The sequence below is a fragment of the Protopterus annectens genome, chromosome 2.part0 (genome assembly GCF_019279795.1).
Source record: "Protopterus annectens isolate FY-2018-M chromosome 2.part0, PAN1.0, whole genome shotgun sequence".
Taxonomy (NCBI): domain Eukaryota; kingdom Metazoa; phylum Chordata; order Ceratodontiformes; family Protopteridae; genus Protopterus; species Protopterus annectens.
This window is the reverse complement of record NC_056728.1, coordinates 738,727,005-738,751,957: the sequence shown is the minus strand read 5'-3', so window position 1 is coordinate 738,751,957 and position 24,953 is coordinate 738,727,005. Positions and strand designations below refer to the sequence as shown.

The 24,953-nt window shown below is 40.2% G+C and overlaps 1 protein-coding gene across 1 annotated transcript in view; it reads left to right on the top strand.

Annotated features, from left to right (window-relative positions):
- Nucleotides 1–24,953, top strand: part of LOC122793733 (melanopsin-B-like) — a 400,101-nt gene that overhangs the window by 74,083 nt on the left and 301,065 nt on the right. Inside the window, exons 5-6 of the mRNA XM_044061936.1 lie at nt 19,365–19,536; nt 21,767–21,928. Coding sequence (XP_043917871.1) covers nt 19,365–19,536; nt 21,767–21,928 — 334 coding nt within the window. The remainder of the gene's footprint in view (nt 1–19,364; nt 19,537–21,766; nt 21,929–24,953) is intronic.

The window sequence follows — 24,953 nt, the reverse complement described above, 5'->3', positions numbered from 1 at the left end:
AAATCACAAAATTAATATGATATAAAATGGAGAAAAGGTACTGTTTAACATTTCAGAATGTGTATTACTCATAAAATAAGTTGCACATAAAATACAGAAACTACTTACTTACTTTATCATATCATCCAAGTATAAGCCGATATTTACAGACAAGTTGAACAGTAAGCAGCACACATAACGTGGAATCTGCACAGAGCAACTAGTACAGACTAGTAACAATTTGTCGTACTGTGTTATACTTTAATGCAGTGAGCCCAAATATGCAACATATGATATATGGAATATAACTACATATTGGAAATGGTCTACATGGATCAATGTTCTACTCCAGTCAACAAATACAAATACATATGTCTGCAAACTCCTCATTGTCAGTGACCAGCAGTTAGGCCCCATCTTTGGACCTTATGCCAGTAAGAGAAAGCTCATAATAATTACACCACCAAATCTTTTGGAGTAGGTGGATGTTAAATGGGTGTGGAAGTCAAATGTCAGTGAGTGCATCTTCAAGTTTTCATGATGGGATGACAGAATAGTCAATAAAAATGCTCAGTTGTTGTCTTTTTTTTTAGTCTTGTTGTCTAGTTTGACATCAATATACAGGACCAAACATTACATCATACTAGGATATAATGGGAATAGATTTATAAAAATATGTATTATATTTTAGCACTGTGTATGGGATATATGTGATATGGGAGTGTATTTGTTTGGGATATGTGAGATATGGGAGTGGATTTGTTGTACCTCTGCATGCTGACAGGGACATGGGGGAGGGTTAAAATTCTATACCACTGATGAGGATGGGTCATAGATGGGGTAGCAGACTTTCTTTACTGATGCAGTGCTGGTACCAGGAAGTAGATGCCAGGAAGATGGAGTACTGAGCTTAGAACATAGACAAGGCAAAAGAAGTGTTAATTCAATAATTGCTAGGGCATAGATGGAGTGACACATAGGAACTGACTGATAGAATATAGGCACAAAACATCCACTGAGGTCAGTTCTTTCACTGATAGATTGTAAGTTCCAGAATAGAAATGAAGTAATTGTTCTTCTTTTGGCTTTTCCCGGTGAGGGGTCACCACAGCGGAACTCTGGTCCTGCTAATGATTGGTAGTAGATTTTTATGGTGCCAAGGTGCCAGCTTGATGCCCAACCTTCAACAAAGGCACACCCATTCACACATGTCTTTCAAATGCCCCTTGACCGCGGGGAGGACATGCAGACTCCACACAGAAGGCACCCCAGCCGAGAATCGAACAGGAAAACCTCTTACTGTGAGGCGACAATGCTACCACTGCACCACCACGGCTTGCTAGAATAGAAATGAAGTAGGTATGGTATTATTTCACTGATAGTGTGTTGGTGTTGGGACACAATGTTAGAAAATTAATTCACTGAAACAGCGTAGGTGCAGGGATGTTAATGGGAAAGGGTTTGCTAGGATTAGGGTGCATTGGGAAGGAGCTATCAGTTATGTCATACTTACTGGGAATGTCAGTGGGTAGGGAGATGAGATTTAGACAAGGACTCATAAACAAGTGATGCTACCCTGCACAGCATGATTTATCAAGGGATTACTGTGTAATGACTGTATAACTATTCAGACATGCATTTGGCTCATACCTCTCAACCTTTTAATGCAAGAAATCTGGACAAAGCATGAATTAAGGGGGAGAGGAAGGTCCAAAAATAGAGACAGATTTTAAATATTGCTATTATAAACTTGGAAACTTACTAGAGCAAAATGATTTGTGTTTGCGTGCATTTTTTGAAGGAAATGAAGTCTGAAACTCAAATGTATGTCATTATTTAGTGACTTCAATCCTCAGTGATTTGTCAGAAAAAAACAAAGATTTTGAGGAACATGCCAAAACTATGAGGCAAAAATCAGGGCATTCTGCAAAAATGTGGACAGCTGAGAGATATGATTGATTACTGAGTAGCACCAGTAGTTCAAGAAAAGGACAAAGTAATAAATAGAAGCCATGCCAAGCTACTTTATAGCTAGAGGGACATCATAGTATGGTATATGACTAACATAATGGACATCACAAAAAAGCAGGCTAGAGCACCTGAGTCATGATGTTTATGGGTCTACTGTAGTACCACATAACTGCTGTAGACTGCTATGGAACTGCAGATTAAACTGTCATCTCCATTCAACATATACATAAGGAGGAACTGGGCTAGATAGGAATGTAGATAAGGGAAGAGCAGCAAGCAGAGGAAAACTTATAGATGTGATCATGAGGTATGAAAGGTACATACAATGTGACCATGAGGTATGAAAGGTACATAGACTAGATTCGGGCCTGCTGGATCTAGCGTTGTTTGTGTAACTTGAGCACTAATCCAGACATTCTCTAAAGTATTCAATTGTATTTATTACTGCTTGGTTGTAACTTGATTAAAGTGTAGCTATCATTCTAAGTCTTTTGGATTAAGCACTTGGGCTTCAGACCAGTTGTTTTACATTAGGAAGGTTTGTGGCAAGCACTGTGGTGGCAGGACAGGTAGCTTTCATCCTTCTAAGTTAGGAACTGCTGATTGAGAGCCCAGTGTCCAAGTGTATTAGTTCTGGTTTAGGCACTTGGGCTTCAGGCCAGTTATTGTACATTAAGAAGATTCGTGGTCTGCACTCTTGTGGGAGAAGAGGCTGGGCTCTGCCCTTCTGAGCTGGGAATTTCTGGTTAAAGGTTTATAGTGCCTGAATATTTGAACTGTATCTTACTGAAATTGGTACACCTTGTTTGCTCTAGCATAGACTAGATCCAGGCCTGCTGAATCTAGCTTTGTTTATATGCTTGTTGTTTGTTTGCTTGTTATTTCCCTGGAAGCTAATTCCACCTAATACGCGGCTTCTCAGTGCTTCTGTGGATCACTAGTGATATCTGCATTGCTTACTGTACTTATTTCCTTGTTTCACTTGAAAGAAAGTTACTGTTTGTCATTTTTGCATTTAGTTACTTGTAACACATTGCACTCAAGTTACCTGGCACTTGCTCACTAAAGCAATTATATAAGTCAGCACTAAAATTAAAAGCACTACACCCTCACTCCCCACTGGCCCTTGTTTTCAATTATTAAGGAATTCCCAATATTATTCTAGCATGTCCAAAGGTCAGTTGTCAATCTCCTCTCCGGTCCAGCTGGTGAATCTGGGAATCTTGAGGCAATGTTATAACTGCCTCATGTACACAGACAACCCTCTCCTCCTCCCACATAACACAAATACTTGTGAGAGATGCAGCTATTTAGCCAAACTGGAGGCTGAGCTCTCTCAACTCAGGACTGGCAAGACCAGACAGGAGGAGAAGGCAACTACACACACCACAAAACCAGCCTCACATAATGCTACCACACCACTGAATCAAACACATAAACACACAAAGACATACTCGGAGGCTCTGAGTAAAATTTACCTAAACAGCAGAGGCCTCCAAAGCAGACACCCAAACAACTGCTACCTCAAGACACCCCACAAGCAACACATAAACCACAAAAGCAGTGTGCAAAGCAGTCACAGCCCTTAAGGCCAAATACAACACCAAACATACTTGTCATAGGTGACTCCATAGTCAGACACACTGACGTCCCACTCAGCAGGCTGAACAAGGAGAGGGTCACAGTAAGCTGCCTATCGGGCGCTAGAATCCGCCACATAACACAAGCACTTCGGTCACTCCACGGCAAGTACAAATATGACACAGTCATTGTCCATGCTGGTGTGAACGACCTGAGATGTACCTCCCTGGACTACATGAAAAGAGACATAGAGGAGCTCTCTGATTATGTAGCCCAGGCAGGTATGACCCTAACCCTGAGCAGTATCCTTCCTTCACCAAGAATGATGCCACAATATAGAGACAAGATGATCAGCTTTAACAATTGGCTTAATGTCTGGTGTCATTCAAAGGGGATCCAGTGTCTGTCTGCCTGGGATGACATGCTTGACAAGCCACGCTGCCGCAAGGGACGGCTTGCACCTGTCACCCTGGGATTCGGATATTGGCTAAGGCTCTTGCCACCCCATAGTGCCTTTTTAGGCAAGGCTCAAATTCTAAACCTACCACCCTAGAAAACAAAAATGGAAAGAAACTGAGGGTAATGCTGCTCAATGCCAGAAGTCTAAATCTCAAAATGCACGCACTCGAGGCCCTTCTCAGTATGCAGCACATCGATGTCTGTGCTGTAACTGAAACCTGGTTCAAGGCTCCTGAGAGCACCCTGGCACTATTAGGTTTTACCTCATATCATGCGTTCCGGCCCCAAAACCTGGACCACACCACAAAAGGAGGGGGTGTATCCATATTCATAAAGGATACTCACACCTCCAGGTTGGTGGCAATGCACGAAGCTTCGGAAACCATCCAGGTGCAACTAACCATAGGCAAAACTGCTCTACAAATTGTAGCATGCTACAGGCCACCCTCTCAAACTCAGGAACCCCACACAGCCTTCCTGAAGACACTGGAGGGTATAAATGTATCTCCAAACACTATCATATTGGGTGACTTCAACTACCCGAATATAGACTGGGAACATTACTCAAGCCCTAACTTTCTAGCCCAATGGTTCCTGGAGTTCATAAATTCAAATGCCATGGAACAGCTAGTCACTGTTCCCATGAGAGGAGAAAATATACTAGATCTCATTATCACAAACATGGGGACAAAATGCTCCACACCGGAAGTATATCCCTCACTGGTGAGATCTGATCATAAACTAATCTCACTGGAAATCCACATCCCGCCCCACCCCAAACAAAAAAGACCACAGTGAAGAACTTCTCTAAAGCAAACTTCACACCACTCAAGACTGGTGTGATATCCTTCAAGGCCCCTGAGACAGTGGAAACCACAACCCAAGCTGTGGAAGCCCTTACAAATGCCTTCTATGAACACCTCCAGGACTGCATGGATCAGGCAATCCCAAATAAAACCAAGACTCTTTCCACAAAGGGCAAACGTCCAGTCTGGTGGACCCCAGCCATTAACAAACTTTACAATAAGAGGAGAAAGCTATTACATGATAGAACAAAATCCATAAAAGGGAAGTCACCCCTGATCATTATTAGTAAAAAATACGAGCACTCATAAAATCAACTAAGGCCAATTTTGAGAGAAAAATTGCCATGGATTCAAAGGACAATCATAAGGCCTTTTTCAGCTATGTTAGGAACCTGGGTAGAAACTCCCAGATATGCTCAGAATTAGTCCAAAATGATACAAAAATCACTGAACCCACAGACATTGCCAACATACTGGCAGACAGGTTCAGTGCAAACTTCACCCCCCTCTCCCCCCCTAAAGGAGAGATAACTATCCCAGCGGAGTGTAGCCTCCCAGACATCTCAAATGTGCAGGTGAAAGCTGCTCTCTCTAAAGCTAAAAACACAGCATCAATGGGACCGGATGGTGTCCCCGGCTGTGTGCTACACGAGCTAAATGAGGAATTAAACCTGCACATAAGGCAGCTGTTTAATCTCAGCCTTACCAGAGGATACATGCCCAAGGAGTGGCATACGGCAACTGTGGTCCCACTCCACAAAGGTGGTGCCTCTATGGACCCTGGTAATTACCGCCCCATAAGCTTAACAAGTCTAGTCTGCAAAGCTATGGAGAGGATCATAATGGAGCTCATAAACAAAGATATAGGGGACTTGCAGACATTGGACCCGACCCAGTTTGGCTTCGTCAAGGGAAGATCATGCCTTTTGAACTTGGTCGACTTCTTTGAAACAGTCACCAAGGCCATTGATGAGGGAAAGGCAGTCCATACAGCCTACCTTGACCTTACAAAGGCTTTCGACACAATACCCCACTCGGGTATTGTAGAAAAACTTACCAGCTTAAATGTAAACCCATATGTCACAAGATGGGTTGCAAACTGGCTTAAGGACAGAACCCACAGGGTTAGAGTTGCTGGCGCTATGTCAGACTTCAAGCCGGTCACAAGTGGTGTCCCACAGGGCTCGGTCCTTGGCCCCCTATTGTTCGGCATCTACTTCTCAGAAGTACAGGCCAACATGGGAGGACTTTGGCTGACAAAGTTTGCAGGCGACTGCAAACTGGGCGCCATAGTGGAAAGTGCATCGGACATGGATATCCTTCAGAAGGGACTCATGGAAACAGATAGCTGGTGCCAGAGCCATGGCCTGAAGTTAAACGCCAAAAAATGTATAGTCATACCCTTCGGGAAAAACAAGGTAACCCCAAGCTACCATATAGGTGGCAATCCACTAAGCACAGAAGAGGTTATCAGGGACCTGGGGACCCAGGTTGACAGTGGCCTTTCTTTTGACACTCACGTTGCTAAAGTGGTTAGAAAGACCTTCTACATTGCCCTCCTGATCATGAAGGGATTCACATCCAGATCTAGTGAGGTCATTGTTCCCCTGTGCTCTTCACTTATCAGACCAATGATCGAGTACAATGCCCCATTCGGGATGTATCTCACCCGACATCTGCAGCAATTGGAGAGACCCCAAAAGTTTCAAACCAAAAGGATAAAGGGACTCCAAAATCTGTCATATGCTGCCAGATTGAAGAAACTCCAGCTCTATTCAGTCGCATACCGTCTGCTCAGAGGTGATATGTGCCTGACATACAAGGCCATGTCCAACTCAGAATTAATGGACATGCTCCACCTCAAAAAATCCAAATCCACCAAAACCACTAGAGCAAGTGACTTAAACCTTAGCACGGATATAAATAGGACATGCTGGAGGGATAGATTTATCACTCAGAGACTCCCTATGCTGTGGAATAGAGTCCCGGTCCATGTGAGGCAGAGCACCTCGCTGGCTCTGTTCAAGAGAAATCTTGACCTGTGGATGGGAGATTGTAGGTTTACCCCGGGAATCATCTCTGTGTCACTGCTGGACAGATGCACAACAAACTAATGGGTACAGTATTTTTTCATATAAGGGGTGGCGTAAGCCACAAAAATTCGGGCTAGGCTTATAAATGCCTTGGGGCAGATAGCCTAGTATAAACCTATGAACCTATGAACCTATACAATGTGACTGTAAGGGATGAAAGGTGCATGCAATGTGACCATAAGGTATGAAAGGTACATGCAATGTGACCATGAGGTATGAAAGGTACATGCAATGTGACCATGAGTTATGAAAGGTGCATACAATTTGACCATAAAGTATGACAGGTATATACAATGTGACCATAAGGTATGAAAGGTACATACAATGTGACCACGAGGTATGAAAGGTACATACAATGTGACCACGAGTTATGAAAGGTACATGCAATGTGACCCTAAGGTATGAAAGGTACATGCAATGTGACCATGAGGTATGAAAGGTACATACAATGTGACCATGAGGTATGAAAGGTACATGGAATGTGTCCATGAGGTATGATAGGTACATGCAATGTGACCATGAGTTATGAATGGTGCATACAATGTGACCATAAGGTATGATAGGTATATACAATGTGACCATAAGGTATGAAAGATCCATATAATGTGACCATGAGGTATGAAAGGTGCATGCACTGTGACCATGAGGTATAAAAGGTACATGCAATGTGACTATGAGTTATGAAAAGTGCATACAATATGACCATAAGGTATGACAGGTACATACAATGTGACCATAAGGTATGAAAGATGCATACATTGTGACCATGAGATATGAAAGGTACATACAATGTGACCATGAGGTATGAAAGGTACATGCAATGTGACCATGAGGTATGAAAGGTACATGCAATGTGACCATGAGGTATGAAAGCTATATAAAATGCGACCATGAGGTATGAAAGGTACATACAATGTGACCATAAGGTATGAAAGGTGCATGCAATGTGACCATGAGGTATGAAAGGTACATACAATGTGACCATGAAGTATGAAAGGTACATACAATGTGACCATAAGGTATGACAGGTGCATACAATGTGACCATGAGGTATGAAAGGTACATACAATGTGACCATAAGGTATGAAAGGTGCATGCAATGTGACCATGAGGTATGAAAGGTACATACAATGTGACCATGAAGTATGAAAGGTACATACAATGTGACCATAAGGTATGACAGGTACATACAATGTGACCATGAGGTATGAAAGTTACATACAATGTGACCATAAGGTATGACAGGTACATACAATGTGACCATAAGGTATGAAAAGTACATACAATGTGACCATAAGGTATGAAAAGTAGGAGGGCACGAGTAAACTTGTTTTGGGAAAAGCCCCTTTTCTTTGTATTGAGTAACTGAACAAAGTAATGAGGGAAGGTTGTGGATAGGATACGGAGAGAAAGATAGATAGCAGGAGAAAACAGGCAAATATAAAACACAGATTCAGACAGATATAGGTGATAAACACATAAAAAGTAGGGAGGTCAATGGACAGATGCACACAAACACATGCATGCATGCAGAGGATACACAATAGGTGATAGACACTGAACAAAGACTGGGGAGTAACACAAAGAAGCATGGCAGCTTCATCATCTGACAGCAGGAGACCAGGGTAGGTTCATCATCTGATAGCAGGAGACCAGGAAAGCTTCATCATCTGACAGCAGGGGACCAGAGCAGCTTCATCATCTGACAGCAGAAGACCAGGGCAGCTTCATCATCTGATAGCAGGGGATCAGGGCAGCTTCATCATCTGACAGCAGGTGGTCAGGACAGCTTCATTATCTGATAGCAGGAAACTAGGACAGTTTCATCTAACAGCAGAAGACTGGAGTAGCTTCATTATCTGACAACAGGAGGCCAGGGAAGCTTCATCATCTGACAGCAGCAGAACATATCAGCTTCATCATCTGACAGCAGGTGACCAGGATAGTTTCATCTAACAGCAGGAGACAGGAGTAGCTTCATCATCTGACAGCAGGGGTGCAGGGCAGCTTCATCATCTGACAGCAGGAGGTCAGGGAAGCTTCATCATCTGACAGCAGGAGACCAGAGCAGCTCCATCATCTGACAGCGGGAAACTAGGAAAGCTTCATCATCTGACAGCAGTAGACCAGAACAGCTTCATCATCTAATAGCAGGAGGTCAGAGCAGCTTCATCATCTGACAGCAAGAAGCCAGAGCAGCTTCATCATCATCTGACAGCAAAAGACCAAGGCAGACCCTTCTGGATCATTCTAAGAAGAGTAGTCTTCACTTCCCCAGAGATGTAGCCACAAGGAGCATCAATGAACCCTGCATTCACTGCCTGCAAGGGAACCATTTACTCCTGCTGACTGGTAGCCCCAATGGCCACTTGTGACTCCAAGTCAGATGCTGTGACTGACACAGACCAAAATGATCATGGCAACACTTTTGCTTCCCCTATAACTTGACCTGCAAATGGATGACTCAATGGGAAACAATTATTACACACATAAGGTAGTATCCCCATTACATTTGTACAGAAGGGTGCCACAGATGGCATACAGATCCCCTGCCTTAGGAGTTACTCACAGCTTCTGCAACATTCAGCTGTGTTAGAGATCCTGTGCCTAGATTAGGTTCATAGGTTAGTACTAGGCTACCTGCCCTTGCAGGCCATTTTAAGCCTGGTCAGTTTCCCTTTTTGTGCTTGAAATAACCAACCCCATTTGGTTAAAGATTGGCCTTACTCATCCTGTGATCGATAATTATATATTTCCTCTAACGAGAATAACTGGGATCATACCACAAATTATTAGAGGGGACCCATGCATGGGATAAAGCAGGAGCCACTTCTACTTATTAGTAGTACAGGGGGCAGTCTTGAGGTAACGTTTCTGTTTCCATCCATAGATATAACTTGTATTTGAATATGGGAAGTAATACATTTGTGGATGGGGAGTTTGTTCCAGAGTAGTTGTATGCTCTACTAGATATACCTGTCCCTCCAAACCATTATGTTGATGTTGCAGAAGAGGTTTAGACCAATATTTCTGATGACAATTGATTCGCTGATGTGCAGTAAATCCATTGGTAATGAATCAGAAGATGCTAGACACGTGACCTCTTAGCAGTCTGTAGGATACCAAATGTAGCGACAGAGCTTTGAATCAGTCCATGAAAGACGTGTTTTCTAGTCGTTGTATCCTTTTAGTAAGCTACATCTGTGAGCACTCCAGTTGTTACATGTGTCTGGACAGATACATGCCAAAGAGGACATTATATTCAATGGTTGGCCTAATGAGGGCTAAAAACAGGGAGAATGGCATCCCTAGATCTAAACACAAATCCTTTATTTATAAGCTGTGCAATACAGAAGGACTTTTTTGCAACAATGGACACATGTTGGTCAGAAGTTAGATCACTATCCTCATAAGTTTCTAAATACCAAACAACAGGATCAACTCATAGGGGCATATTGTCAGTGTAGTAGTTCCCAGGGATAGATGACTTTACAAAAGATACAATAATACATTTTTTCTATTTTGTTTCAATCCATGATTTTGGCACCAGTTGTTTATTCGGACAAGCCTTCCTGTAGGATGGCTAAGTCATTTGAGGATTCAGTGACTGCTCTTAGATTGCAGCCGTCTGCAGACTTAGTCAGCCAGATCCCTTTGGTATTGGGTTTTACATCAGACAAGTAGATGCAAACGGGAGAGGTCCCAGCACAGAACTCTTTTGGACTCTATTGGTGACCGACCTCTTTGTGGAGGTACCTTCCCCTATTTTGATTATCTGCGTCCTATCTCTGAATCAGTTGGCAATCCAGCAGATGACATAGGGGTTTATTCCCACTTTATTTAGCTTTTTTACTATGTCTCAGTGTGGAATTGTGTCAAAAGATTTGGTCAGGTCAAGGTATGTATGTTTTGCCTTCATTCATTGATTTGGTGACCTTTTCAAAAAATCCACCAGGCAGAGTAAGTATGAGCTGCCCCTGACAAATAGATACTAAGATGTGTCCAGTGTTTGGTGGTTGTCTACATCCTGATTGATCACTTCTATGGTAAGTCTTTCTGTGGCTACATATGAGGCTGGTCAGACTTATGGGTCTGTAATTGCCTGAGTCTGTAGACAGCATTCCCTTATGCAGACGAGTGACTGCAGCTGTTATCCATTTATTGGTACAAAACCTCTATGTAGGGGTGTGGCTGAATCATGCCTCATGCTGTTTAAGGTGTATCTAGGGACATTGTCAGGACCCATTGATGCAGTACTTTTAGCTTTTAATAGCACTTTTAGGACTTGCTCTTGACTGATAATTTCCATTATATTGTGAGGGACAGATGGAAAGGAGAGAGGAATAAAGTTAAAGCTAAATTTATCAGCCAGTAGGTTCACTGTATCTTCAGCCTAAGTGTAGGTAACATCAATCACAATCAGCTCAGCACATTGCTGCATTGTGTTTTTGAGATTATGACATAACTAAAAAATATGCCTTGTGATTGTCTTTGGCTTGGGTAGCTATTTTAGCCTCAAACCTGGCTTTGGTGGATTTTATTAAGCTCCTATGTTGTTTGTTTATTTCAGTGACAAGGGCTGTAACATTCTGGGAATTCTTCTTACTTTTGGTCAAAATTATTTTTCTTTTATCATAAAGCTTGTTGATATTATGGTTCCACTGTGTGGGTTTGTTTCTAGGGTTTGCCCTGCATTTGTCTTATGGGGTACATCTGCATTTATGTAGTTGTTTACATGCTGGTATAGTGTGGTTGTGTACATTGTGTATATTCAGTGGAGTTAACTGGATTTGCTGGGAATTTGAAGCTTGCCAATGTAACACTTAGGAGTAGGTAGTTTTCTTAAAAAAAATTCTAGAAGTACCTTGGGTGGAAGGGATCTCTGGTTTCAGTTTTATTTTGAAGAAGACTGCTTTATGGTCAGACCTAACAAATGATGAAGATAAGCAAGGGATGGTGCAAGATGCTCCCATATCATTAAGGACAAGATCCAAGATGCTATTGCCCCACTGGATACTCTTGACTATTTTTTCCAGGGCATTTGTATTGACAAAGTCCAGGAACCTCTCTGCTTGTGCAGTAGTGGTGGTATAGGTTTTCCAGACTATACTTGGATAGTTTAAATCACCTAGGAAAATGGTATTGGGTTTAATAGTGAGTGATTCTAGTTCCTGTAGATAGTCATTGTGGCTTTCTTGTGTTATAGAGGGAGTTCTATAGCTAGTTAATATATGGTCTGGGACCTTTCTGATCATTATTTGGACATGAAGAAGCTCTAGTGCACCATGTTGCTTTACCATCCTTGATGTGAGTCTCTTCTGTATGTAGACTGATACACCTCTACCTTTTTTCTCCTCCTGCACAGTAGATGGTCTAAATGTGTGGAAGACATTATAGTCCTGCACAGCCTCTACTTTTTTAAACCATGTCATAGTCACTACAAATAAGTCAATGTCCTCCATGGTGAGAGGGGCTTGTAAGGGACAGAGTTTCTTCTTTAGGCTCCTAACATTGATCCGTAACACTTTTATGTTTTCCTTTGCTTGTTTCATTACTATAGAATAACAGGTGTGTTGTACCTTTAAGAAGCATTTCCAAGATCTGTGTGTGCATTTAACTACCAAGCACATGTTAGCTTCAGTGCCATTTTGAAGGTGCAGCCAGAATGTTAACATCCATGTGTATGATAGCTAATCTGTTATAAGTTAAAGTTACTTCACCTCATTTATGATGTGTTTGCATACAATAAAGCTGCTTGAACAAGAACCCATGATGCTCACGTGTTTTATCCTGACCTGGCAAGCGACAATTATGTTGGTAGGTTTATCAGGTTAGCATTGCCTAAATAAGTCATTATGGGGATGGACAATGTAACCCCTAGAGTGGTCTATCATATCCTGTAGTAAGACTAAGATTAAACAGCATTCTTATGTGTAGATTTAGCTCCTCTAGGAGTTCACGTAGGTCCCATTGATGCTATATTTTTAGCTTTGCTGAGAGCAGCTCTCACCTGGACATCTGAGATGTCAGGGAGGTTGCATTCAGCTGGGATAAATATTTCTTCTTTTGGGGGTGAGGGAGGGGAGAAATTTGCACTGAACCTGTCTGCCAGTATGTTGGCAATATCTGTGGGTTCGGTGTATTTCTTGCCATTATGAACTAATTCTGAGCATATCTGAGGGTTTCCCCCCAGGTTTCTAACATAGCTGAAGAAGGCCTTGTGGTTATCTTTAGTGTCCTTAGCGATTTTTCTCTCGAAGTTGGCCTTGGATGATTTTATGAGCGAACATAGTTTTTTGCTAGTGCTGATCAGAGATGCCTTCCCTTTATGGGATTTTGCTCTGTCTTGCAGTAGCTTCCTTCTCTTGTTATAAAGTTTGTTTATGGCTGGGGTCCACCAGATAGGATGCCTGCCTTTGGTGGAAAGGGTCTTGGTTTTATTTGGGATTGCATGATCCATGCATTCTTGGAGATGTCCGTAGAAAGCATTTGTGAAGGATTCAGCAGTGTGGGATGTGGTTTTCACTGGCCCAGGGGGCTTGAAGGATACCATTTTGGTCTTAAGGAGTGTAAAGTCGGCTTTTGAGAAGTTTCTCACTGTGGTCTTTTGTGCTGGGGTGGGGTGGGATATGAATATCTAGGGTCATTAGTTTGTGGTCTGATCTCACTAGTGAGGGGTATACTTCTGGTGTTGAGCATTTTGTCCCCATGTTTGGGGACATGTGACCTCTTAGCAGTCTGTAGGATACCAAATGTAGCGACAGAGCTTTGAATCAGTCCATGAAAGACATATTTTTTAGTCGTTGTATCCTTTTAGTAAGGTACATCTGTGAGCACTGCAGTTGTTACATGTGTCTGGACAGATACATGCCAAAGAGCACATTATATTCAATGGTTGGCCTAATGAGGGCTAAAAAGAGGGAGAATGGCATCCCTAGATCTAAACACAAACTCTTTATTTATAAGCTGTGCAATATAGAAGGACTTTTTTGCAACAATGGACACATGTTGGTCAGAAGTTAGATCACTATCCTCATAAGTTCCTAAATGCCAAACAATAGGGTCAACTCATAGGGGCATATTGTCAGTGTAGTAGTTCCCAGGGATAGATGACTTTACAAAAGATACAATAATACATTTTTTCCATTTTGTTTCAGTCCATGATTTTGGCACCAGTTGTTTATTCGGACAAGCCTTCCTGTAGGATGGCTAAGTCATTTGGGGATTCAGTGACTGCTCTTAGCTTGCAGCTGTCTGCAGACTTAGTTAGCCAGATCCCTTTGGTATTGGGTTTTACTTCAGACAAGTAGATGCAAACAGGAGAGGTCCCAGCACAGAACTCTTGTGGACTCTACTGGTGACTGGCCTCTTTGTGGAGGTACCTTCCCCTATTTTGATTATCTGCATCCTATCTCTGAACCAGTTGGCAATCCAGCAGATGACGTAGGGGTTTATTCCCACTTTATTTAGCTTTTTTACTATGTCTCAGTGTGGAATTGTGTCAAAAGATTTGGTCAGGTCAAGGTATGTGGTATGTATGTTTTGTCTTCATTCAATGATTTGGTGACCTTTTCAAAAAAGACACCAGGCAGAGTTAAGTATGAGCTGCCCCTGACAAATAGATACTAAGATGTGTCCAGTGTTTGGTGGTTGTCTACATCCTGATTGATCACTTCTATGGTAAGTCTTTCTGTGGCTACATATGAGGCTGGTCAGACTTATGGGTCTGTAATTGCCTGAGTCTGTAGACATCCCTCCCTTATGCAGACGAGTGACTGCAGCTGTTATCCATTTATTTGTACAAAACCTCTATGTAGGGGTGTGGCTGAATCATGCCTCATGCTGTTTAAGGTGTATCCTGGGACATTGTCAGGAACCACTGATGCAGTACTTTTAGCTTTTAATAGCACTTTTAGGACTTGGTCTTGACTGATAATTTCCGTTATATTGTGAGGGACAGATGGAAAGGAGAGAGGAATAAAGTTAAAGCTAAATTTATCAGCCAGTAGGTTCACTGTATCTTCAGCCTAAGTGTAGGTAAAATCATTCACAATCAGCTCAGCACATTGCTGCATTGTGTTTTTGAGATTATGACATAACTAAAAAATATGCCTTGTGATTGTCTTTGGCTTGGGTAGCTATTTTAGCCTCAAACCTGGCTTTGGTGGATTTTATTAAGCTCCTATGTTGTTTGTTTGTTTATTTCAGTGACAAGGGCTGTAACATTCTGGGAATTCTTCTTACTTTTGGTCAAAATTATTTTTCTTTTATCATAAAGCTTGTTGATATTATGGTTCCACTGTGTGGCTTTGTTTCTAGGGTTTGCCCTGCATTTGTCTTATGGGGTACATCTGTATTTATGTAGTTGTTTACATGCTGGTATAGTGTGGTTGTGTACATTGTGTACATTCAGTGGAGTTAACTGGATTTGGTGGGAATTTGAAGCTTGCCAATGTAACACTTAGGAGTAGGTAGTTTTCTTAAAAAAAATTCTAAAGGTACCTTGCCGGGAAGGGATCTCTGGTTTCAGTTTTATTTTGAAGGAGACTGCTGTATGGTCAGACCTAACAAATGATGAAGATATGCAAGGGATGGTGCAAGATGCTTCCATATTATTAAGGACAAGATTCAAGATGCTACTGTCCCACTGGATACTCTGATTATTTTTTTCCAGGGCATTTGTATTGACAAAGTCCAGGAACCTCTCTGCTTGTGCAGTAGTGATGGTATAGGTTTTCCAGACTATACTTGGATAGTTTAAATCACCTAGGAAAATGGTATTGGGTTTAATAGTGAGTGATTCTAGTTCCTGTAGATAGTCATTGTGGCTTTCTTGTGTTATAGAGGGAGTTCTATAGCTAGTTAATATTATGGTCTGGGACCTTTCTGATCATTATTTGGACATGAAGAAGCTCTAGTGCACCATATTGCTTTACCATCCTTGATGTGAGTCTCTTCTGTATGTAGACTGATACACCTCTACCTTTTTTCTCCTCCTGCACAGTAGATGGTCTAAATGTGTGGAAGACATTATAGTCCTGCACAGCCTCTACTTTTTTAAACCATGTCACAGTCACTACAAATAAGTCAATGTCCTCCATGGTGAGAAGGGCTTGTAAGGGGCAGAGTTTCTTGTTTAGGCTCCTAACATTGATCCGTAACACTTTTATGTTTTCCTTTGCTTGTTTCATTACTATAGAATAACAGGTGTGTTGTACCTTTAAGAAGCATTTCCAAGATCTGTGTGTGCATTTAACTACCAAGCACGTTAGCTTCAGTGCTATTTTGAAGGTGCAGCCAGAATGTTAACATCCACGTGTATGATAGCTAATCTGTTTATAAGTTAAAGTTACTTCACCTCATTTATGATGTGTTTGCATACAATAAAGCTGCTTAAACAAGAACCAACGATGCTCACGTGTTTTATCCTGACCTGGCAAGCGACAATTTAGCATTGCCTAAATAAGTAATTATGGGGATGGACAATGTCTTTTCCAATAATCAAAACCCTAGAGTGGACAGATGCAGGCCATCTCTAGTGAAGCAGCATGGCCAGTCTATCATATCCTTCCAGACTGACAAATATTGGACCCCCTTTGAGTGACACCAAAAACTAAGCCAATTATTGAAGTCAATTATTTGTCGTTGATGTTGCAGCATCATCCTTGGAGAAGGCTGCTCAATGCTAGACTCATACCTGTCTTGAACGTGTAGTCTGATAGATGCCAGTCACTTCATTAGTAACAGTGGTTATCAGGATCAATATATAATAAGATGCATCAGGGTGAATGCTCACAGTCCTGTACTTTCCCTTACAGACACCACATCAAGTCTTGACACTGAAAGCCAATACAGTGGACACTGCCCATTATGGAGGCTTGACTCCCCCCATAGTGGAGAATGTGATCCTTCACTCCCCACTGTCTCCCAAAGTATGTAGTTATGATGTTCACCTTCTTTGCACCTACTCCATCTCATAGTGCTGCAGTCACCTGTGTTTGTGTCCTCCCCAACCGCACTGTGCAAATCGTGATGACTGTGCCCCGCCCATCTACTAATCCATGTTAGTGTGTTTCTGTCAGATACACAGTATGGCATTCATTTAATCAGCCATGTCTGACAATACTTGTTGCTGACTAAATTATTATATTTAGTCTTTGGTAAATGGATTGATCCATTATTCTAAGGACACCATTTTGGTCCTCTATTCGTGAGCTTGCAAGTGGACTTTGTGATCACCCCCCCTTTTTTTAGGCCCGCAACTTTGGTTTGAGTGAGGCACCAGTGTTGGAATTATCCTGGGTAACAAATGGGCTAGCTATTACTCTGGATAAACAGTACACAGGGTGGTCCATGGACCATTTATAGCCATGACCTGGACAACAATGACAATAATAAATGCATATAAATAAGTGGGTATTTAAGTGTTGTCAGAATGAAATGCCCAGTAAAGTGTGGAAACTCTATAAAGACATTGACTAATCCCAACATCCTTGTACTGCAAGGTAGATTTCTTACGCTGGAGATTACTTAGTTATTTATTGTCTTTCTGTTGGTACACCTTAAATGTAAATTATACGTTCATAGATTAGTACTAGGCTAACTGCCCTTGCGAGCCATTTTAAACCTAGCCAATTATCCCTTGTGAGACTCAAACCCTGTACCTGTAAGGCAAACACCTTAACCATTAGGCCACCCTCCCAAACCCTTATTTGTTTTTTATTCCATGGCATACATGTCAAGTGTCTATGATTTTCCCTTAAAAGTGTGCAATGTTCCTTATAAAATTTATGATTTTGTGACAAAACAATAAGAAATAATATAATTATACAACTGTTTCATAAAAAAGTACTAATAGTAATATTAATACTAATACTAATACTAATTATATTTATTCTTTTTTTCCTATGTCCCTGATATTTTTGGTTTTGCCCCTGACTCTGTTAATAGCTATGTTTTAGGGCAGAATATCAAAACCAATTTCTTTTAAAACCAGCTTGGTTAAAAGTAATGCAACTGACCTGGCATTTAAACACAGAATTTTCTTCTGTCTGGAGCAATACCCTTATACTCTCCATTCCCATCTGATCCTTAATCATCTTCAAGGTTTCTTCATGCCTGGGCAAGATCAAACACTGACTGGATTGACCTCATTCAGACAAAGTGTGTTTCAGCAAGTGTTAGACTAAATTCCCTTTAGTGAAGCTTAAATGGATCTTAAATGTGAATGGTTAAAATGTGCTTTTTACAGTGTCATGAATGCAAGTTTTTATTGGGACCATAGTACATAACCAGCATTTGCACCAGCATTTGCCTAACTAGCATAACTCCAAAAATGTTGCCCTAAAGCTCTCTGGATGGGATTTATAATTATAGTGTCTCATGGAGTAGGGTCAGTACGCAGTAAAACTGTGTACCTGCACAGGACATAATCAGAGATATAAAGTGGGGAATATCCCTGTATATAGTCTTATTCCATTATGTAGCAACAGTATGCCGGATATGGTACATCTGTGCAAATGACCCCCTCCCCAGTGTTTATGATTCCCAAACCCACTGATGATCTATTCAAAAATTGCTGAGAAGGGTCCTGTCTGTAACAGAACCTAGGTAGTATCCTGTTATGCACCAGCAAAAAAGGAAGAGCATTCATATTTCGGAACCTCGCTCTTGTCAAGCCACAGGACCAAAGACATAGATAAGACTGTGTGCTGTAGCTATCACTACCCATAGATGGGACCATGTGCTGTAGCTATCAATACCCATAGATGGGACTGTGAGCTGTAGCTATGAATATCCATAGATGGGACTGTGTGCTGTAGCTATGAATACCCATAGATGGGACTGTGAGCTGTAGCTATGAATACCCATAGATGGGACTGTGAGCTGTAGCTATGAATATCCATAGACGGGACTGTGTGCTGTAGCTATGAATACCCATAGATGGGACTGTGAGCTGTAGCTATGAATATCCATAGACGGGACTGTGAGCTGTAGCTATGAATATCCATAGATGGGACTGTGTGCTGTAGCTATGAATACCAGGTTTGAACGGCCTCTACAGTCTGCAAGGCAGTCTTCTCATATGCAGCATTTATAGATACAACCTAAAAATTGTAAATTTCAAGATAAAGATAACCCCATACATGTCTAATTATATGTTGTTTATAATTTCAGGTTATACATGGCAAACTTATATTGGAAAACATTTTGCGATTTACAGCATTTACCCACCATGTCCAGTTTCATAGGACATCTTTTTAGTAGGATTTTATGCTTGCTTAGTTCTAATGTTATAGGAATTGAGTAGAAAGAATATATGGCATTTTTGTAAAGAGGCAACACAATTTTCTATGTCAAATTGCAAAATCATTTAGAATGTTGTCTACAAATAAAGCCATGTCATCCTGTCTTGGATTGTTGATCAGCGGAATTTATGTAACCTGCCACTCATCTTTCATTTCACTTTTTTCAGGTTCTTATGTGCCTGAAGGGTTGATGACATCATGCACTTGGGATTATGTGACTTACTCTGCTGCCAACCGGAGCTACACCATGGTGTTATGCTGCTGTGTATTCTTTGTCCCTTTGCTTATTATTTCCTACTGCTATCTTCTTATGTTTGCAGCCATTAGAAAGAGTGGAAGGTAAGATATATAAATGTACTGTTTGCTACAAATTATTTCCCCCCACCTGGTCATGTGGATTAGAAACAGTTCATGGGGAAAAAGAAAAGTATGTTATAAAACAAAATATAGCTGGAATAAAAGTAGCTATTCAGTTATACAAGCTTCAACAGATTCACGTAATGCATACTGTATGTTATCACCATGGAACTTCCCTACCTCTTATTACTGTCTTTCACTTATCTAAACATTTCTGCTTTCATTCATTTTTCATCTTGTTAATCAGGACTAATTTGCTTGCTGTTGCCTCTGTTCTGTTATCTAAGCACAATACCTCCATCAACCTGTTTGCTATTACTTTTCACACTGAGCTATTCATGGCTGACCTTGTATTCACTGTATCGATATGCTGAGGAAGAACACTTCAGGCACCATAATAAATATGTACATGGCATTTTCCTACATTCTCTGCTTCCCTGTTACCTGGCTAATACCGAGATACCTACGTGCTTGGTTAACTACCATAGTGTCAGCTTTGCATCACCTTTACCTATACACATTTGATTAAAGGATATGACTGAGTTGGTTAAGAGACAAGGGTGAGCAGGAAGTAAACTTAGATCTTTCCACAGGTATTGGTAAATATAGAATTTTGGAGATATACCTGTGTGTCACTGTCCTTATGAGTCTTTTCTGGATCATAGCATCGTACAAAATAGTAAGAATTTCAAAGAAGAATTTTGCCTGCAGTGTGGTAACCTAACCTTGAAATTATCTGTAAAAATGTCCCGATAAATGTTGGTCTGTATATGGGAAATATTGGTATTTAATGGTTAGTTGGTGTTCTTTATTCACTGACTTGACTAAAAGGATCATAATCACATTATTTGTAGTATATAGTTATATTTTCAAGCAATTCTAATGTTCAGTGCTAATATAAATATGTGTGTGCGTGTGTGTGTGTGTGTGTGTGTGTGTGTGTGTGTGTGTGTGTGTGTGTGTGTGTGAATGTGTGTGTGTGTGCATATATATATATATATATATATATATATATATATATATACATAAAGTGGGTGATTGTAAATTCCACAAGCCTCAACTCCTCAAAACTCAACCTACTGAAAAGAACTACTCAAAACACTGTTTTAGTTATCCCCTGCACCCCCCATTTACATAATCATTTCCATGGTCACACTATAAGAGGGGAGGGCATAAACACCTAAAAATGGCATTTAATGTCTGCATATTTCCCTGACAATGTTTTTCAACAGAAAATTTGGCATTGTCAGAGATTCAAGTTTTGGGGAGTTTGGGCTTGAGGAATTAGCAGTAGTGTAATGATAATTATATACATGTTTGTATGTATATGTATATATACATATATATGTATGTGTGTGTATATATATATATATATATATATATATATATATATATATATATATATATGGGTCTACTTTGAAACATTTAAAACCCGTAACATCTAACTTCATAGCACTGAGACCAGAACATCTAAAACACAAAACATCTAAAACCCATAACATCGAATTTCATAACATCTAACACTACAAATCACAAAAAACTAACATCCCCTCCACATATGATGACACCAAACTACCAAACATAGTTTTTACTATGTTTCTGCAGGGGATCAAGCTCCCATGCACCCCCCCCATGTGGGGGGCTCCCCCCACCCCCATAAATTAAATATACCAACTCCAAGATCACACTACAGTGGGGAAAAGTTAATTTCCTAACTCCACTGTATCAAGTCCCCCCTGCAGAAATGCAAAAAGTGTGTTTGGTAGTTTGGTGTCATTATATGTCATTATATGTGAAGGGGATGTTATTTTCATGTGATTTGTACTGTTAGATGTTATGAAATTCAATGTTATAGGTTTTAGATGTTCTGGTCTCAGTGTTATGAAATTAGATGTTATGGGTTTTAGATGTTTTAAAGGGACCCATATATATATAGTGTGTATATGTATTTTTGTGGTTTGTTTGTTTTCTTGACCCAAGAGGTTTGTAATAAAAGTATAATGTACTTATGCAAGTTCAGAAGTATGTTAATTTTAACATATTACTTTTCCTTTTTTGCTGAGTTTTCTTGTTATTCTGGATGGAAGTATTTGTAAGCCAGTTGCATGTAGATATTTCTTAATGCTTGCATTTGTGCTACTAATTAAGTCATTCTTAGTGACAAGCAAATTGCCAGCCTTTTCACACTGTTTAATTTTGTTCCTGTTACTAGGGACGTTAACATGCTTGGAACATATGGAAAGAAACTTTGCTATTCACGACACCAGTCAATGCAAAATGAGTGGAAAATGGCAAAAATAGCTTTTATTGCCATCATAGTATTTGTACTGTCATGGTCCCCATATGCCTGTATCACATTAATTGCCTGGGCAGGGTAAGTGAAAGTCATTTATATAAGGTATCTCCCAGGGTAAGAAGCTAAAACTGAAATCCATTGTCACAAAGACTGTAGAATTAATAACTCAGCTAAGTGTTTATCTCAGTTCTATTTTAGTATGTCACAGAAATATTAAATATTAATTTATATCATGAAGCATTTTTTTGAAGCTGATTATTCACTAAATAAAAATATTAGCATGAAATTAAAGTGCATGCATGTAAACTTGCTGTTTCCTAAATGTTTACAATTGTTCTTTTCTAAATTTGACCAGGCAGGAAGCAAAAAAAACAAAAATACATGTAAGCACACTGAAATATATTTATTCCCTGCACTAGAAATGAAAGAGAGAGAGAAACACAGACGGTTTAGAAATGTGATTATGTGATTATTAAACAATGCTTAATGATCAAATGTATGAATAAATGATATATGACAAGTATGCATGTTTTTATCTATTGACTAGCTAGGTCAGTCCACTGGGTAAAAATGTCCCTTTTCAGGAGTATCTGAGAAGTACTGCCTAATTAAGTGACTTGCTCAGAATCATATAATATGCAAATGAAGGCAGAAGGAATCAAACTATGTACCTTTGACTACAGGAATCAACTCATTAACAACCCCAAGCCTTGATTCGATGTGCTAAATTCAGTTTTGTATATTTCAAGCCTGACTAAGTCCTTTAATAGTAAGTCCATGTAGAAAACAGCAAACTGCATTATTCCCTTTTGGAAAAACATATTTTATTTTGAAAAATGTTGGCCTTGTGATGTAATCTTTATGGAACTGCCATTGCTGTTGTTTTGTCTGAGCATAAGATGCCTTAGTGACAATATGCCAAGGAACAGAATTTCAATGACTTTCTCCCATAGGAAATTAACATCATTGTCATTTCTAGTTGTATACTGGCATCGATTCCTTTGTTACGGGAGATTTCACCCCACTTCTTCTTCTTCGGTAACTGTAGAATTTGGCAATAAGGGCACCTTTCTCCTCTGTGTTGAAGAATACAGGGGACTTGGCATCTGCAAAAAACATTTAAAGTTTTCATCCTTTTGTGTTTCAGACATTTGTTTTCGGCAATCTAGATCATCAGGTTTTAGTCACTCAAGATTTAGAAGTGGAACTGTTTATACTACCTTCTAACATACAATTATACAAACAGCCCAATAATTCAGTAATGAAAACTCATAAGTCCCAGCAGATGAAAGGTGAAAGTTGCTCTCCAGTACACAGTTCAAAAGTATGTAAAATGCTTTGTGCAAATGCAAATAAAATTAGTACTAAAATTCATTTTTTAGAGCAACAGTTCCTGCTATGTAGCACAATTTAAATGCTACACTTAAAAGTCACAGCCAGTCAGGGAAACAACTGTAACTGAAACCTAGGGAAAATAGAATGCCTAAAACACTATCAATGTACTATTCTCATTAGAAAAAAATAGTCACAAGAATTTGGCACAATAAACAGAATTAAAAGTTTCGCAGTCGATGCATTTTGTAGGCACACACGCAATTGGATTAAATAAAGAAAAATTCCCTGATGTCTTTGGCACTAGTAAGCAAGGGTAAATCTGATTAGAACTGAAACTCAGTAGTATACAAGGAAATGCAACGCAAAGCAGCCCACTGAAAAAGAGCAGTCATTCACACAGTTTAAAAGCTACACATAGTCACAGCCAGTCATAAAAACAACTGTAAATTAATCCTACAGCAAGCAGAACACCCCAAACTACAGCAATTTTCTACTCTCACTATTAAAACATCTAAAATGTGTTACAAATTAATAAAATTCTGCTCATTACATCATATTATTCAGAGAATGAAGATTCTTTCACCACTCCAGTTTTACCACAGTCCTGCAACCCAAACATTATTTAACAATATTGATTTGTTTAAAAATTCCTTTTAAGTCTAGCCATGCATATATATTAACACAGAGCCACAATGCAGTAAGCCAGTTGAAGCTGTAGATGTGCATGCTATATATCTATGCCTTGTCCCTACAGATACTGGGGTTTGTCATATTGGAGTCTGTACATGATAGTGATGTTCTGTTATATTCCTTATGTATTTCTCTTTCTCCTGGAGCCACTGATGACACACATGTGATACCTAGGCAATGCATAATGAAAAGATATTCTTTTGGGGGGACTCCATTTTTGAATTTTAGAGGGAGTCTTTGAAACTCAATAGGACAGATTCTAAAATATCAGGTCAGTGAAGGCACATGGTCTTTTCCATTCTGCAAATGGTAAAATTCAATCTGACCCCACAGATGATATCATCCCGGGTAGGGATTCAGGAAAATCAATGTCCTAACACATTAAGCTATCAAATTCAGCAGAAAACCACTATTCCCAGGCAAAATAAAACAATTTGGATACATACTATGCTAGTGAACTGCATTACCGTATCAGGGCATAGTCCAAAGCTGTCTAAGGACTTGGCAGGGTTGTAGAGTTATGCCAAAGTTCTTAGTCAGAGCAGCTCCATCTGTATGATGGAACTTGTATTGTGGGCAGGAGGAGCTGAATGAACAGGAGGTGATTCAGTGCCACAGCTCCATCTGTAGGGAATAGAAGTAAATGCAGGCATATTAGCCACAATGTTGGGGTGTCATGTTTGCATTTACTACATCCAGAAAGGGACATACATGTGGGCTCACTATCCCACCAAGGAATCTTTTTAACAAACAATAAAGGCAGCCAACCCTCAACAAGTTTCAGAAATGGTTCACACTAACCACTACTGCACAAGCACAAGATAACAGGCAGCCCCTAAACACAAGATATATGCTAACCCTAACCCTAACCCTAACCCTAACCCTAACCCGGGCTGGCAACTCGACACTGTAAAAACTCTACTGCCAATCATGAGCAGACAGGTGATCCGCTGTGGTGACCCCTAACCGGGAAAAGCTGAAAGAAGAAGAAGGCAGTTTAACTTCCCACTCGGCATTGCCTGCAGTTCATACTTTCACATACTGGTGGAGCTTCTGCCATAATGAAAAAGCCTATTCA